This window comes from Sarcophilus harrisii, chromosome 2 (genome assembly GCF_902635505.1).
Source record: "Sarcophilus harrisii chromosome 2, mSarHar1.11, whole genome shotgun sequence".
In the NCBI taxonomy this organism is placed as follows: domain Eukaryota; kingdom Metazoa; phylum Chordata; class Mammalia; order Dasyuromorphia; family Dasyuridae; genus Sarcophilus; species Sarcophilus harrisii.
This window is the reverse complement of record NC_045427.1, coordinates 575,558,741-575,576,398: the sequence shown is the minus strand read 5'-3', so window position 1 is coordinate 575,576,398 and position 17,658 is coordinate 575,558,741. Positions and strand designations below refer to the sequence as shown.

Sequence of the window (17,658 nt, the reverse complement as noted above, 5' to 3'; positions counted from 1 at the left end):
CTAGAACTGAATGTGGTACTCTGTATGTAGTCTGGCTAGAACAGTTATTTTAGGTTCCCTGTTAAATATGATGAAAATAATGATGGTTAAGTCATTTTGAATAAAATATAGCCAATGATTTGTTTTTGTGCAGTCAACAGTCTTCAAATGAAGCCCAGTGGAAGGAACTTACTCAGTATTTTGGAATAAATGATAAATTTGAACCCCCCATAATTAATACAACTTTTCAGAAGGTAAGTAATTTAAAATTTTTTTGTCTAATTCAAACATATTTAATGAAGTCATTATCCCCCAAACTCAATACCTAAGAGTCACCATAGATAAAATAAGCTAGTACTGGCAGAACCTAGGAACATTACTAAGTGTTGTGTTCAGAGAGTCAGACATCATATGCTGAAGTATTTCTCATATTTAAGACCTTTCACTTTAAAGAATTTCCTTCATGAGATTAAGTTATCATTCTTCCTCTTTATATTTTGATATCTTGTTCTCCAGGTTAAGTGGTTCTGGCAAATAATTGTAAACTTTTCTTACAGAGTGGTTGTAACATTTGGGGTGCTGATGTAGAATTGAGTTACATAGATAATATTTGGCTTGTTCATTGAACTCAGTTCAAACTTTCAATAAATATTAGGTGTAGAGTTATGCCTGATACTTGGAACACAAAGGTGCAAAATAGGGCCCTCTTTGAAGAAAATTGATTTCTAATAATAGGAAGGGCATTTTCATACATAATTGAGATATAAAGGAGAGAGTATGCATAACTACAGGAGAAAAAAAATCTATAAAAATTTGAGCCCAGGGAAATGGGTTTTTCCTGGAGGAGTCTAGAAGGATTTCATGAAGGAGCTGGCATTTTAATTGGGCCTTGAAGGCAAAAAAATACTTCAACAGTTGGAAATAGTTGAATGGAAAAGAAAGGAGCCAAATATGGGTATAATACAAACAGACATGGAGATGGGGTGGGTAGAAGTAAAATAGTTCAATTTGACTATTATAGACTGATAAAGGAGTAATAGACAAGGATACATCTGGACAAATAGATCAAAAGCCAAGTGTACTGAGCCTTTCTAGGGCCAGGAGTCTGTTTTATTTGATAGACGCAAAGGTACTGCTGAAGGTTATTAAATAGGGGATTAAAATGATAATAAAACTAGAAAGATTACTGAAGTCATTGTATAGATAGATAGGAAGCAGAAAGACCAGTTCATAATATCATGGCTTTAGAGCTGGAAAGGACCTCTGAAACTCAAGTCCCACCCCCTTGTTTTACAGAAAAGCCTAGGGAGGGCAAATTTGTTTAAGGTCATATGAGTATGGGCGTTAGGGACAGGATTTGAATGCAAGGTTCTTTTATTCTAGAGTCATTGGATTGTACCCTGCTGTCTTCCAGCTATGGTGCATTGAATTGTTTAGTCATAAAGATAGTTTATAGCTAGTTACCTGAAGTGCAAAGAAGCCAGATTTCTTGAGAAAAAATCACTGGCAAAGGTGAAATAGAACCTAGGGATTCTTCACTTTTTTTAGTACTCTTCTACTCCCATGGATTGCCTTTCAGAAGTAGGATAGCTAGTTATTAGACCAGTTTTTCCCTATGTTCGAAGAAGAGTAACATAGAGGGGGCTGGAGGGGATGGTGTTAACTTCATTGAATTTCAGAAACAAATAGAAATAGTATGGAATGTAGTGGCAGCAGCTGGCTAATAGAACATCATCTTAGCACACATGCTATAAATTTATGGCCTTTACTGTATTCTGCTTTTTAAGAATATAGTAAAATCTTGGTTCTTTTAGGAAAAAAGAATTGTATAATTAAATTTCTCATTTGGGCATGGGCCATAGGAAAATCCTTGACTCAATATTATTTAAAGCATTTATTGTATGCTTTACATATAATCATATGGTATTGTGGTAAAATCGTAAATTTAGATCGTCTAAGTTGGAGTTGATTAGTATAGTTATACCACTTAAATTGTTAAAATTATTTTTAACATTTTTTTGCCACTGAATTTGTTGAAAACATGTAACACATACTTATGTGGTTTATTGTATTTTTAAAAGTTAAAGTACGTATAAAACATTGATTTTTTTTGAAACATAATGCTAATACTGCATGTTTCTACACTGTAAATTTGTAGCCTTTATTTGGGTTTGGTACCAAGGTTCTTTGTGACGTTCAAGTTGTCTCAAAAGTTCTGAGAAATTCATTAGTGATCAATTGTACTATCAGTACTGTCATGTTTTTAATCCTTAGAAAATATTCTTGAAAAGTTTCATATTAATCAAATCATGTGAAATATTTTGTAAAATGAAAGATTTCAAAAGAATTCTTTCCAATTTATCTGCTTTATAAGTTTGGGTTCTCTAAAAAGCCAGCAGAAAGTGCAGCTAGGGGGATGCACTGGATCAAGCACAGGCCTTGGAGTCAGGAGAATCTGAATTCAAATCCAGGTTCAGACATGCTTTATCTATGTGGTCTTGGGCAAGTCATTTCACCCCAATTATATCCTGTCCCCATTCCCCTTTTCTCCTCCTCACCTCCCCAAACTAAACCAGCAGACAGAAAATCTGACCCCACACTGGGCTTTACCCAGTGTATGACCTCAGGCATGACCTTTAATCTTTGTATTATTTAGTTTTCTCATTTGTAAAGTGATTAAATTGAACTATATTAGAAAATCTTAAAAACTGTTTTATGACATAGATTCCCCATTAATAGTCTAGCGAAACCCATTATGATTCCCTTTTTAGATTATTGTCTATTATATGTCAACATTGTGCTAAACTCTATATAAAATAAAATATTTGGGATTATATGGGAATTCAATTATGTTGAAATACATTTATCATTTTTTTAAAACAAGTTGTCAATCCCAGATTAAAAACACTAAGTTAGATGATTTCTATAAAATCCTTTCCAGCTTTGAATATATCTTTGTTACAAATAAGCTGTGTACTACAGTATATACAGCACAAGACTTGGAGTCTTCCTGATTCAAATTTTAACAAATTTTGTTAAATTCAAATTTTGCCTTATTACTAACTGTGTCACTATGGGCAAGTCACTAATTTACTTTGCGACTGTAACTTTTTTTAAAAATTATTATAGCTTTTTATTGACAGAACAAATGCATGGGTAATTTTTTTCAACATTGTCCCTTGCAATCACTTCTGTTCCAACTTTGCCCTTCCCTCTCTCCACTCCCTCCCCTAGATGGCAGGCGGTCTCATACATGTTAAACATGTTAAAGTATATCTTAGATACAGTATATGTGTGCATATCTGTACAGTTCTCTTGTTGTACAAGAAAAATTGGATTCAGAAGTAAAAGATAACCTGAGAAGAAAAACAAAAATGCAAGTAGTCCACATTCATTTCCCAGTGTTCCTTCTTTGGGTATAGCCGATTCTGTCTATCATTGATTAATTGGAACTGAATTGGATCTTCTCTTTGTTGAAGATATACACTTCCATCAGAATACATCCTCATATAATATTGTTGTTGCCGTGTATAATGATCTCCTGGTTCTGCTCATTTCACTTAGCATCAGTTCATGTAAGTCTCTCCAAGCCTCTCTGTATTTATCCAACCAAACATTTTGGCACATATAGACCCCTTTCCCTCTTTGGGCTATAAGCCCAGTAGTAACACTGCTGGATCAAAAGGTATGTACAGTTTGATAACTTTTTGAGCATAGTTCCAAATTGCTCTCCAGAATGGTTGGATTTGATCACAACTCCACCAACAATGCATCAGTGTCCCAATTTTTCTGTTTCCCCTCCAACATTCGTCATTATCTTTTCCTGTCATCTTAGCCAATCTGAGAGGTGTGTAGTGGTATCTCATAATTGTCTTAATTTGCATTTCTCTAATCAATAGTGATTTGGAACACCCTTTCATATGAGTAGAAATAAGTTTCAATTTCATCTGAAAATTGTTCATGTCCATTGACCATTTATCAATTGGAGAATGGCTTGATTTCTTATAAATTAGAGTTAATTCTCTATATATTTTGGAAATGAGGCCTTTATCAGAACCTTTAATTATAAAAATGTCTTCCTGGTTTATTGCTTCCCTTCTAATCTTCTTTGCATTTGTTTTGTTTATACAAAAGCTTTTTAACTTGATATAATCAAAATTTTATATTTTGTGATCAATAATGATCTCTAGTTCTTAAGGAGGTGATGAAAATATCCACTTCACAAACATGAGGGTCAAATGAGTTATCAAGAAACTGTGTTTCTTGACAAGTTTATATTTATGTTGTTGCTTTGGGCTTACTGCACATTCAGGGAATGTTTTTTCAACCCAAGAAGCTAGAGGATCCAGCTTCTTAAAACTGTGTATTATGACCCCATGTGGGGTCTTGTAACAGAATTTAGAGATCACAAAATTGTTATTTATTATCAATGAATGTTTGATTTGTTTACTTTTATATCTCTATATATCCATGGTCATGTAAAGATTTCTTGAATGAAAAGAATTCATGAGTGGAAAAAGTTTGAGAAGCCTTGCTCTGGGGTACAGTGCAAAGAGGACCCTGATTGCGGATTGAGAGAAGAATGAAACTTTAAATCTCTTTTGAAACTTCTAGCTTTTCTGACCTGAGGCTAGGGCCTTTTCAGCTTTTCATTTTGTAGGATCCTATGACAGAGAAGTATGGATTTGATGATCAGAGGACCATAAGTTTAGACTAGAAAGGATCTTAAAAGTCATATAAACAGCAGCCTTATTTTACAGGTGAGAAAACGGAGGCCCAAGAAAGTTAGATGACTTTGCCAAATAAGATATGAAATAAATTACAGAATCAGGATTTGAACTCGGGTCTTCTGACTCCAGATTCAAGGCTCTTTCCAGTGTACCATGATGTTTTTCCAACTCTTTGGTTTCATTTTTTTCTGCACATAGCTGCATAGTTGCAAGCCAACAGAAGTCTCACTCTTTTGTGGAGATCATCATTGTGAGGTTTTATCCTTTCACTCTTACGCAGATAACACAGTGCCAAGGTTTCCTACTGATCTTGGTAGAGAATAAAAGGGTAAAGATGTCCAGGTTAAAAACACCAGAATTAACTAAGAACAAATACATGTCTAAAAGATGATAGAGTTGATATCTTAAGAAATCAAGAGTGAATAGTAAGGGTGTATGAATTCCTAAGTCCATTATTTAGTTCTCTGAAGTAGACTCATCTATTAACTTAGCTAAAGGGGGCTTCTTATCCTGTATTTAGTCAGTCCTCTGGAATTTATTATTTTTTAAAAACAGAATGTCATCATTTTTTCCCCTCATACTTCCTTTTTGAAACATTATTTACTGTGCTCAGGTTCTTCAGTCGAGATGTATAGTTATACAAAAAAAAAGTTTTTCATTGTTTTCCTATGCAGCACAAAAATATTTGTTTTAAAATGTCATCTTCCTCTCATGTAGTGCTGAATTCAGTTCTTTGTATTAAATACAGATAAATTTTTGTCAAGCATCAAATATGAAATTCTCTAATCTATAATTATGATGTGATAAGTTATATAGATTCAAAATCATAATTTCAAAAGAATAAATTTTATCAATTTTGGAAATATTTTAAAATTACTTAAGTGACTGAATATTCAACATTCATTGGAGAATATAATGGAATTGTACAGAAATTATTCAGTGCAAAAAAATTATTCAGCTGCAGTGGAAGTACCTATAAGGGATCTTAGAAGAATTGTTTAATATAAGTGATTATTTTTAGCTAAGAAAATTTTAGCATGCCTTGTATTTGTTTCAAACAAAGAGTTTCTTCATTAGACAACTTAAGCAATATATTTGGTTTATTCTTATTTGGTTTATTCTTATTACTATAGACAGCAAACTCCAGTATTTTGAAATTTTGTCAGTTTTGAAAAGTATTTTGTAATACAGATTTTGTTTTTGGTCAGAGTCTAGGTTCTGTGTATTAAGAACATTTGGTCTATGGTTTTAAAATTCACATACTTTGAATCTTGAAATATTCATTTTGTTATTAAGCTGTTTTCTTCCTGGGCCTGGTAATGTTCCTATTTCCATAAGTCTAGCAATATTGTAAATAGTAGACATTTAATATTTTTTTAAATACAATTTACTTAGAACATAAACATTTTAGAAAATAGACTGGTACATGAAACCAGAATTGATATAAAACAAAGTAGAAACTGCTATGCTGAATTTTCACTATTGAAACCTTTTATACTATACAGAATTGGTCTTTATGATAGCCTCAAATTAGGAATGTATTTTGACATAGTCATGTCATTTTAGTATGAGAAAAAAAAGTAAAACCTTTCCTTTTACAGATGAAGAAACTGAGGTCCATAAGTTGCCAAGCTCAACAATTGTCAGAGATCCAACTAGAATCCAGTTCTCCCAATCCCATGTTTATGTCACTGTGCCATGCTGGCTACCATGTTAATTTTGTATTGAAATACTTTGGGGAATTAGTATGTTATTAGTGCTTATCCATCAGTATATAAATTGAAAAATGAAAATTTGCAAATACCTCACTTCATATAGATATAACTGAGAAATGTAGAGGTTTTTTTTTCCTTGCTCTACTTAGATAATGATGTTCAGTAAGGAAGTAGCATATCTTAAAGTGATATTTGATACTTGATATAGTACTTTAAATTTTTGGTAGAATATCTGGTTACAAGCATTATAAGACAGAGAATGAATGTTATTAAAATGTTAATGAACAAAGTGAAATGTTGAAGGTTTAGGATAGGATTGTGATGTCAGGTTACTATAGACCTTTGATAGTGAGAGGAAAGCTATTTTTTAATTGGCCGTTTTATTGTATTTCAGTAGAATTGAATGATCTAAATAGTATACTCTCCGAGTAGGGGCATTGTATTGTTACAAGAAAAGATTTTTTTTTTTCATGAATAAAGCATCTTTTGCCATAATACCTGGCTAAAGACATTCTTAACCTCATTATTGCTATAAAAGTAGCATTCAGAGAGTCCAATAAAGAAAACCTTGGTTTGAATTGAATAGGCTATCATATATTGTAGCCCAGGTTTCTAGTGCTAGGGGTTCTAGGGGTTCTGTCACTAACTCAGTCTAGGCACTTATTCTTCTAGGTCTGAGTTTCCTCATCAGTAAAATAAGTATTTTAGACAAGATAATTATTTCTAAAATATAATACTTCTATGTATGAACTTAGACAGTCTAAATAGAAGTTATGTGAAGAGACTGTTAGTGATGCTATTTTTCCCTCTAAAATATATACAAAATTTTTCTTGAATATATATATATTAATTAGAGATGAGTGTGTGTGTGTCTTTGTCTTTGTCTGTCTTTGTGTGTGAGAGAGAAAAAGACAGAGAGAATAGATTTGATCATTTTATACTAGAATTTCTGTGATCACCTGATCCAGACCCTCTTGGATTGACAAATGTGTTGTCAGGATACTTAAAGTTAAGTTTGGAAGATACTATATTAGATGATCTCTCAGGTTCTTCATAGATTTTAAAACCCTCTCATTTTATCTAGAGATTTAATGGTTACAAAACTCTAGGTATTCCACAGAATCATCTGTTGAAAAAAATCAAGAAGCATTCAACAACTGAAATAATAACTTAATTTTCCAATAGCACTGTAATAAATATTTAGAACCAGTTTGGCTCAGTTTATCGATTACAGAAGTACTATAATGTCAATTCAAAAAGCTTAAACTGGTTTTTAGACTGGAAAATAATTGTTGTAGGGAGATCTCAAAGCAGTACTCAAACAGACCATCTCATTAACTCAGGAATTCCCTTCACTAAGTGCAGATTATAACCAATTCATGCTTGTTCATCCTCTCTGACATTTGTTCCTAGCTTTTTGAAAGTTCATCACAAGTGGTCCACTCAGGGAGCTAAAGAACATTTTCTCCTCATATCTCAAGAGTACCACTGGAATACTTCATCGTTCACCTGCCATCTCTTGTTCTTACCATGTGACCAAGACATCTTCTCTATCATACAGTTCTTTAATGATATCCTTTTTTTCTTTTTCTTCCTTTGGATTTGCTTATATATGATACAGGCTGCTCACATCTGTTATGTTTATATGATACAGGCTACTCACATCTTCTATGTCCTTCATTAAGCTATGCATCATTTTCAACTTTAGTTCTTTGCATGCCTTAATGTTACACATCTTGCTGCCATATAATAATAATACTATTAAAATATGAAACATTAAAAAGAAGGCTTTGCTTTCATAGGAAGCTTGGAATCTATAAAAATACTTTTCAATTTCCTGAAAGCAATTTAGCGTACTCTTCCATTTTAACCTAGGGTCAGTTCATTGTCTATCTGTAGTGTTTATCCAGTATATACATACTATTGAACAAACTATAGATTGTTCATGCAAATGCATGTTGAAATCTGGGCTTCAGATATTCTTAATGCATTTAGTCTTTCTTTTAAAGATTAGAGATGTCCTCCAATAGAGTCTGATATTTTAGAATTTAATGAAATTCACATAATGCCAATGCTTGTAAACTATTTTGTACCAAATCCAGTGTTTTATTCTATAATCATCGTATTAGGCTCAGTGAGATATTGTATTTTTCTATAGCTTTCAGGTTGTTAACGGTATAAAATGTGTTCCCTTGTTCAATATCATTGTAGAAACTTGCCTGTATCCTAGTAATCCCATCATTGAGGAGGATACTTTTGGGCATAAATCTTTATTTATAGATGAAGAGAGTACCTAGAATGATAATTATTTCTGGGCTCTTGGTTACCTTTTAAAATATAAGATTTAGTTTTGGATAACTTTGCTTTTAGTGTCTTTCCCCATTTTAGGTATCTTGTATCCCTCAGTGTCTTCACAAGTTCATAACATTAAGCCTGGATTTCTTTATTGTGTACTTGGTCCCATAGAGCAAATGTTCTTGTCATGGTTCTCTTTAGTACCATTTTTGCCTTCTTTATAGGTGTATCTGATTGTTGTTAACATCCAAGTGTTTTGGTTTCACTGCTGTGATAGAAAAATAATTTGCTAAAAATATTTTTGCAAATCTTTTCTATTTTTCTTCAGTTTTTAGTCTGTCCATTTTTGTCCTTAAATAGCTTTGGAATGACTTTCTTTCTTGCTAAGCTTTTTAAAACTAATTTATATTTGTAACCTGTTATCTTTAACAGCCTTCTCTCTGGGTTTGACAAATCAATCAGATGTTTTTCTGACTTGGACACTTTATTTGTTCTCGTTGGAGCAATTAGTTTATATCAGTTAACTTATGGATAAAATTAGTATTATTGATTTCAATATTATTTCTGTTGTCTGTTATTTCTGATTTTCATTTGTTAAAATAATTGAGGGAAAATAATTTTGATTTTGCACCTTTTTAAAATTCTTGTTTTTTATTCTGATGTTAGTACAGATGAGTCAGTGGTCTGATTGTACTCAACTGATTCAGAGATTATTCCCACATCAATAATAAATCTTTTCCCATCTGTTAAAATATATTTCATTCTTTATGGTGCCATTTGCTGCTTACATGATAATTATAGAAGTATTCATGATATGATGCTATGATACTTCTTTATAATATGCAAGTTTTTTGGTCTCTCTATATCTTCCTGAACTATATGCTTTGCCATTTATTCTCCCTTACCTTTCCACACCTCAACTTTGCATTTGAGTCCCTAAGTATTAGTGTGTATCTAGAATTTCATTTTACTCTTTTAAAAATTCCTTTAAAATTGAATTCAAGGAATCTTTGCTAATGAAGCCTTCATTGACTGTCAGACAGGATCCTGGAAGATAGTGATTCCACTTTTTCCTTACTTGATGTAGAGAGAAGCCACCTGGTGTGAGAGAAAGATTATTAGACTTTGACTCTGAACATCTAGTTCTGAATCCCTTCTTTCTGTTTGACCTTGGGTGATTCACTTTTACCTTAATCATCTTATTTTCATGCTTTCTAATATATTTATGTATTTTATATCATAATTATGTTATTCTTTTATGAGAATTCCTTTACTAGCACCATAAAATCAGGAACTGTATTTTATCCAAACTTTATAGGTGCCTCATTGCTTAATGTAATGTAATGTACACAGTTGATGCTTAAAATTTTTTATTTAATGCAGTTGAAGTATTATTAATGATCACAACTAACTTTTATTTGCATATTTATATTCTGAATTGAGATTTACTTTTTTATGGAAGATAATTGGTAGTGATTTTTACAATCTTGTTTGAATGGAGATTAGGCAGAAACAATTTTTCTTCTTACCTAACTGCTTAATATAATTTAGTAATAGTCTTAAAAGTGGCATTATGTAGGACTTCATTTGTGGGCTACAATAAAAATATCAGTTTTATGACTTATACGGAGCTCTTTATGGTTTACAAAGTGATTTATAACCATTATTGCATTTAAATTCAACAAGCATTTCTTAAGATTTACTATGTACAAGATGTACTAGGTGCTGGAAATATAAGGAGTGACCCCGTCTTTCCTTACCCTAAAGGAGTTTACATTTTAGTTGGTGAGGTAAGACATGACTGCAGCCTGAACACAGACACGTATAAACAATAATTCTTTGGGACAAAGTAATGTAAATGTTATTCATATTTAACACGGAGATACTGAGTCTCAAGAGAAGTTGTGACTCTTTAAGATCATACAGCTAAGCAATGTGAAGCCAAGACTTGCATTCTAGGTCTTGTAAATCTAGTACTTTTTCAATCAAATAAATCAGCATTTTGTTTAACAGATTTGAGAACTCTAAAAGAAAGTATTAAACAGTTTAAAAATGTCAAAGAAAGATCAAAATAGATGAAGTAAATCGTATCTAGGGATAAATTGTTGACAGGTATGAAACTATTATGTGTAATACTTATATGTGTGTGTCTGCATTTTTATTATACCAACTGTAGATGAGGTGGAGCTAATGTATTCAAGCACTTTTTTAAAAAAATATATTGTTTAATGTTTTTCCCTAGTAACATTCAAAACTTTTTTTACATTTATTCTTAAGATTTTGATTTCTAAGTTCTCTCCCTTATCCCCACCCACAATTAAGAAGCCACTTGTGAACTTAGGCAAAACATTTCTATAAAAGTCAAGTTGTAGGGGGGAAAACATACATCTCCCACCCTAATGAAAATAAAAACCCTCAAGAAAAATTAAGGGGGAAGGGATAAAAGGTGGGGAAAGATAGAGTGAGGAAGGGAGAGAGAAAGATGGAGGGAGGCAGAGAGAGGAAGGAGAGAGAGAGAGAGAGAGAGAGAGAGAGAGAGAGAGAGAGAGAGAATATGAGAATATGAGAATATGAGAATATGAGAATATGCTTTGATCTGTATTCAGACACAATCAGTTCCTTCTTTGGGTATGAATAGGATTTTTCATCATAAGTCCTTTAGAGTAACTATCAGTAATTATACTACTGAGAATAGCAACGTCATTCACAATTGGTCATCCCTGAATATTGCTATTACTTTGTATACAGTACAATTCACTTTGTCAAGTACTTTTTTTTTTTTATAGATCTTCAATTATATCAACATGTATTTTAGTGTTTTAGTTCCATGAAATCTTATGTATAGTTCTTTCATTAAATATCTTCAACTTTGTATAGAAATATTTTATCAAATATCTTCATCTAATTAAAAAAGTCATTTTTCTTAGGAAAATTAAATAATTTCCCAGAAAGAAACATTTCTCTTTCATAGACAGCTTAATTATTAATAATGACTCTAATTTAAAATTTGTTTTCTTTCTAGTCAGGCCTTGAAGTACGCATCGATGAATCTGTGGCTGAAGGGGATTTTGAAAAGGCAGAAGAACTCAGTAATAGGTTAGCTACTCGAGAGGTAATTAAAATTTTTTAAACTTATGTTCATTTTAAAAGTATTTTATATGAATATATAGTTAACATTTTCAGTACAGTCATTCATCCTATAGTTCTTTATTTTATTTTGAAATGTAGAATTGTTACTATAGTTATGTTTTTAGATCATTTTGTGCTAAATCTTATTTCTGAAATGATTCTTTCCTCATAATCTCATAAGCAAGTAGATCTTTTTTCCCTGCATAACCAAAAGGTTAGCCTTCCTTTCCCATTTGCTTCTTTAACCCCATTTAACTTTCATTGTAGAGGGAAAAGTAGCTTGCTCTCTTTCTAAAGATATGATAGGCAAGGTCACAAATAGGGGTTGCTGACTTATCAAGAGTAAAGACCACATGTGATCTGGCAGCTTTCTGTAGGACTCCTTTTCATTTTTTTTTTTTAAGCATTTAAAAATATACCTGCAAACTAGCTAAATTCTTATGTTTTATTTGTAGCATACTAAGTGACAGGTTTACCTGTTTGCCACCCTCTTGGGCTGTGTTTATGTGACATCCAATGGATTGATACATTTAGTGGGGAAAGAAAGCTAAGATTATTTGCCTTCTTCTACAAACTAGCATGGTACATGATTTATAGAAAATATTAAACGTCACCTTTTCATTCTGATCATTTTCTAAATGGAAATTTAATAACCAAAATTTCATTTAGTAAATGTCACACTATACTGTGCTTTAAAACCAACATTGATTGTTGGAGCTTTATTTTATTTTTGGTTCTGGAGCAGCTGCCTTGATTGGTGTTGGGTTCAGCAGATATAGATACTTGAATTCTTTTTTCTCCTGCTCTTCATTGAATCACTGAACTCCTCTTAAGGAAGCTATTAAGGCTAATTTAGGGATGTGAACACAAAGACATAGAGTGTATCTTGATCATTTTATGCAACTTCTCTTTTGGGGGAAAAGGGTTGTATTTTTGATATATAATCTCAAATTTATTAACAACAGTTTTAAAAATATTTTTCTGCCTAAACCGGTTGTTCTGTTAAGATACATAATTAGTTCATTGCTATGTTTTATTTTTTATTTTTTGAGGTGCTTATAGCTTGACTTCACTGGGTACTGCATATAATTTGAATATAGTGATAATTTTATCAATCTGTTTTTAGCCATTTTTATATTTGTTTTTAAAAAATAATTCATTGTTCTATTTTCCTTTTTTTTCCCCATTGGGTTATTCTTTTGAGAAAATTATTTTAAATTGCATTTTATACATTGTACATATCTGTTAGGCCTTCAGTAAATTTTAGCTAAAAAAAAAAAGAGATACTGTTCTGGTAGGTAGAGAGCTATTCATGAAATCTGGAAGACTTAGGTTCAAATTCTGCTCTGATGGATATTTAGCTATATGACAATTGACAAGTCATTTAACCTCGTAGTGTCCAGGCAAGTCTATAAATTATTGCTTTGCCTCACTAGACAGGTTTCCTATGACAATGAAGCATAGATTTAGAATTGTAGAAGAAGGTGAGTTGTTGATTTTGTATTTGTATAGTAATTTGGGAAATACTGCAGGCACTCTCATTTTAAACATTAGTTTTATTCTAAAAGTTCATTTATAGTTCAACTGTTAGAAACTCAAAATGTGTTTTGTTTTGTTTTTAATAGAGAAAAAAAATGTAAATGTTGGGGTGAGGTCTTATGATATTCTGAAAAGCTTATGTATGAGTCCTGAATTCCATTTCAAGGAGTTTCTGCAGCTTGGTATCTTAGAACCTGTTTCAAGGATTCTGCTTCTACATCAAATAAGGAAAGGCTTGGTCAGAGGTGTTTAGCAGCAAGGAGAGTTTTAACATTCTTTCTTACATCATTTGTTAGGTGAATATTTACTAATTGGGATAAATAACTTCCCATTTAGATCAAGATTACAATGAATTAGCAAGAAAGCAAGTTTGATTTGTAGAATGTATGAATTGGGGAATAATATGTAATCTATCTGGAAAGAGAGGCTGGAGTCTCATTGTAAAGGACTGTAAATGCCACAGAAGAAGTTACATTTATCCTTTGGGCAGTAGAGTCATTGTAGCTTTTGGAGCAATGAAATGACTTGAATTAACTTGTGCTTTAGGAATATTAAATTGTAACATTCTGAAGGAGGAATCATAAAGGGGAAAGAGTGAAATCACAGAAACTAGTTAGGTAAATACAGTAGGCTAGGTATGAGCTTATGAGAAATAAAACTAGGTTGATGGCCACAAGAAAAAATGGGATAGGTCTGAGAAATGTCCAAGTTCAATTGAAAAAACTTGACAACTAATAGTATATAATGAATAAAAATCAATAAAGAGTTTTAAATTGCTAACTAGGCAACTAGAGGAATGGTGAAATCATCAATATTAAATAGGTATGTTAGAAAGGTAAGTGGTTTTATGGGGAAAGGTAGCCTTTGAGATTGCTTTTGGACATCCAATTGGAGATAACCAGTTGCAGATGCATGTTTGAAAGACAGTTGAGGACTCAAGATGTAAATTTAAGAGTAACATGTATAAAGATGGGCATTTGGGATCTGAAGAGATCATATAGAATAAGGAAAGAACACAGGACAGAATCCTGCGGGTACATCCAAATGGGAGGACAGGAGCTTAGTTGATCTTGTGACAGAAGCCATTGAGTGTAGACAGCACATTGTTGGAATTGAGCTGGGAAAGGGATCAGATAAAGAAAACAATCACCTGATGGGGAGGTGAAATAAGGGTTGTTTAAAGGATATGTGATGCCGACATGTTGGTAGGAGCAGGAAGGAACAAGCCAGTTGACACGGAAAGGTAGAAGTAGGGGGAGAAGAGAAGGGATGGTGGAAGAGATGAGTTTCTGTGGGAAACAGAAAATGGAACCTGGGGACCATAGAAAGGGTTTCTTTGTCAGGGAGGAGTGCCTGCAACCTTGTCCTCTTAGGTGAAAACAAAGGAGAAGATGGAGAGATGATAAGTAAGACTAAGGGTTTTCAACATGTTGGTTAGTTTTTACTGAACTTTTCCTCCTCTTTTTTATTCTTTATTATACGTAGTGGGAAAAAAAAGTAATGGCTTTGTGGGGGGGGGGGGGGGGGAGCAGAAGATACCTTTGGAAATGCAAGTTATGTAAAAACAAAAGATGTCAATAATTTTTTTTAATGAAGATTGTTGCTGAGGTGTGGATTTGGGAATGGAAGGGAACTTGAGACAGCCTAAGTTTTTCAGTGAAATTTGAAGCAAGATTCTCTGCTGAGGATGAAATAATGAGGGAGTGAATGGGGAGGATGACTTTTGAGAAAAGATTTTGAACAAATGCTTTGGGGGGGTGTTAAAATCTATCAGAGAAATGTAAAAGACTGGGATAATGAGGGTCCAGTTGAGACTGGATAACGTAAAAAATTATAGTAGAGCTCATTTAGTAGTTGTGTAACCTTCTGCAGAGGTATTATGCAGCCTAGGACAGAGAAAGTGGATAGAATGCACTGAAAAATCTCCATGTAGAGGTAGTGACTATTAACTATAAAGGGATAAGAATTTGAAGGGAGAGACAAGCTAGAATAGGGGAGATGGCCCAAGAAAAAGAGAATACAGTGAGGGGGGTAGAGGATAGTTTAGATTTAATGGGGATGATATTCATAGAAGAAACAGGTAATTATGGTCAGATAAAAGATATAACCAATGAAACTTGTCTTATGGGTTGTAAAGAAAGCATTTATAAAAGCAAACTATATTGCCATCCCTGGGCATAACTGAGGTGGAATTAAAGTTCAGTTTGTTGCAGTTGAATAATAAGTAAATGTATCTCTTAGGATTCATAAAATGGAAGTCCCCAACTTTTAAGGACAAACATTGGGATATAGGAAAAATATATTTGGCTTGGAGGGACCTAGAAATATGAAGAATACATTGTCCCTGTCTTCAAATAGTGGCTAGGTGGCACAGTAGATAGAGTACTGACTGGAGTCAGGAATACTTGTGTTCAGATACTTAGTAGCTGTGTGGCCCTAGGCAAGTCACTGAACCTCCCTCTCAATTTCCTCAACTGTTTTGAGGATCACATGAGATAATATTTGTAAAGTACTTAGAACAGTACCTGGCACAGAATAGATACTATATGTAAATACTTATTCCCTTTCTCTTTTCCTTTCCAATTCAGTAATCAGAAATCAATGTTAGATTTACCTTAGGCTCTTTTATTTACATTTATATAACATTTGTATTATAATCTATTGCTTAAATTATATATTTATTATAATATTATATATTATATTTACATTACATTACATTTACATGTATATTTACATGATTACATGATCAAAAATTAATAATGCTGAAATAGTATAACAAGGCAGTTTTTGACATTAAATGCTAAATAATTTTGTTGTGATATTTTGAGAGAGTGTACCCCAGAAGTCTTAGTGCAGTTGTAAGCATTCCACTCTGTATGTCATAGAATTTTAGATTTTTAATAGAATTTAGAAATAATCTACGCCAGCATATATCTGAACAAGAGTCTTTTCTTCCACATCCTTGACAGTTTTGATTATATGGCTTTTGCTTGCAACACACTAATGAAGGATAGCCCACTAGCTTTCAAGGCATTCTATTTCAGTTTGGAGGCAGTTTTAGTTATTTGTGAGCTTTTTTTTTTTTAATATCAAGTCTAAATATCTGCCTCTCTGTGGCTTGCACTCAGCCCTATACTTACCAGCTTCTCTTGTTTTTTGCAGCTTTTCTTTCCTTTCCTTTCCCATTTGTATAATAGCATCATAGGATTATAACTGAAAAGGGACCTTAAAGGTCAATATAGACTAACCCACTGTGATTGTGATTTGCCCATTGTCAAAGAAATCATCATAAATTTGCATTTGAACTCATGTCATCTGATTTCAAATAGAGCATTCTTTCCTTTTTTCCTACCTTGCTCTTTAGAAATACTTTTCGATCTATATTTGTGCCTGGACTCTGAGAAGGCAGTTACAACGGCAGAGTAGATAGAGTCCCGGGCCTGAAGTCAGGAAGGAAGACCCAAGTTCAAATGTGACCTCAGACACTTATTGGCTATGTAACTCTTCTTATTATCACTCTTTCATCTTTTTCCCTGTTTTATTACCTCCTAGGGGCAAACATACTCAGTTCTGTGTTACCTCCTTTAAACTTTGGAATCATCTGTCATTCCTTCAAACAGGCATTTTATAAGATTTTAAAAATATTTTATATTTTAGTAAATATTAATTTTAATTAATTAAAAAATTTTAATAAATGTTTTGTATTTTATAAGATCTTTACAACTAGCCACCTAAGTCAGTCATTTTTGATACATATCCTTCCTCACCATTCAGCATTTCTCAACAGCCTCTTATAATTTGTATTCTGACCCCCACTATTCTATACAATTTCAAGTTTACCAATGATTTTTAATTGTTAAATTTTAATGGTCTTTTCTCAGGCTTCATTCTTGACCAGGTCCTGGTTTTCCTATTGCTTTGGTCTTCTTGCTAATATATCATCTAGTCCTCCTTCCCTGATTCTACCCTCTAAAAAAAGTATAAATGTCTCTCAAGGCAGTGAGTGCCATTAATCATCTTTAATTTCTGTACATTAGAAGCTTTTTTATGTTATGAACCTCTTTGACAACCTATTGACCCTTTCATAGAAAATTAAGTACATAAAATAAGATAGATTGGATTGCAAAGGAAATTGATTATATTAAAATAGTTATCAGAATATTTTTGGAAAAAATATTTCAGAAACCCAAGAATCCTTATCTGCATTCTTCCTCAATTTCCACTAATGGTTAGCTCTATGCAAACAAGCCCCACATCTATATATCCAATCT

At 32.7% G+C, this 17,658-nt stretch overlaps 1 protein-coding gene across 2 annotated transcripts in view; it reads left to right on the top strand.

Moving 5' to 3' along the window:
* FAM204A (family with sequence similarity 204 member A) overlaps positions 1–17,658 on the top strand; it is a 37,141-nt gene that overhangs the window by 5,982 nt on the left and 13,501 nt on the right. For both annotated transcript variants that reach the window (XM_003755334.4, XM_023495664.2), the window contains exons 5-6: positions 134–233; positions 11,742–11,831. In XM_003755334.4, the coding sequence (XP_003755382.2) occupies positions 134–233; positions 11,742–11,831 (190 nt within the window). The remainder of the gene's footprint in view (positions 1–133; positions 234–11,741; positions 11,832–17,658) is intronic.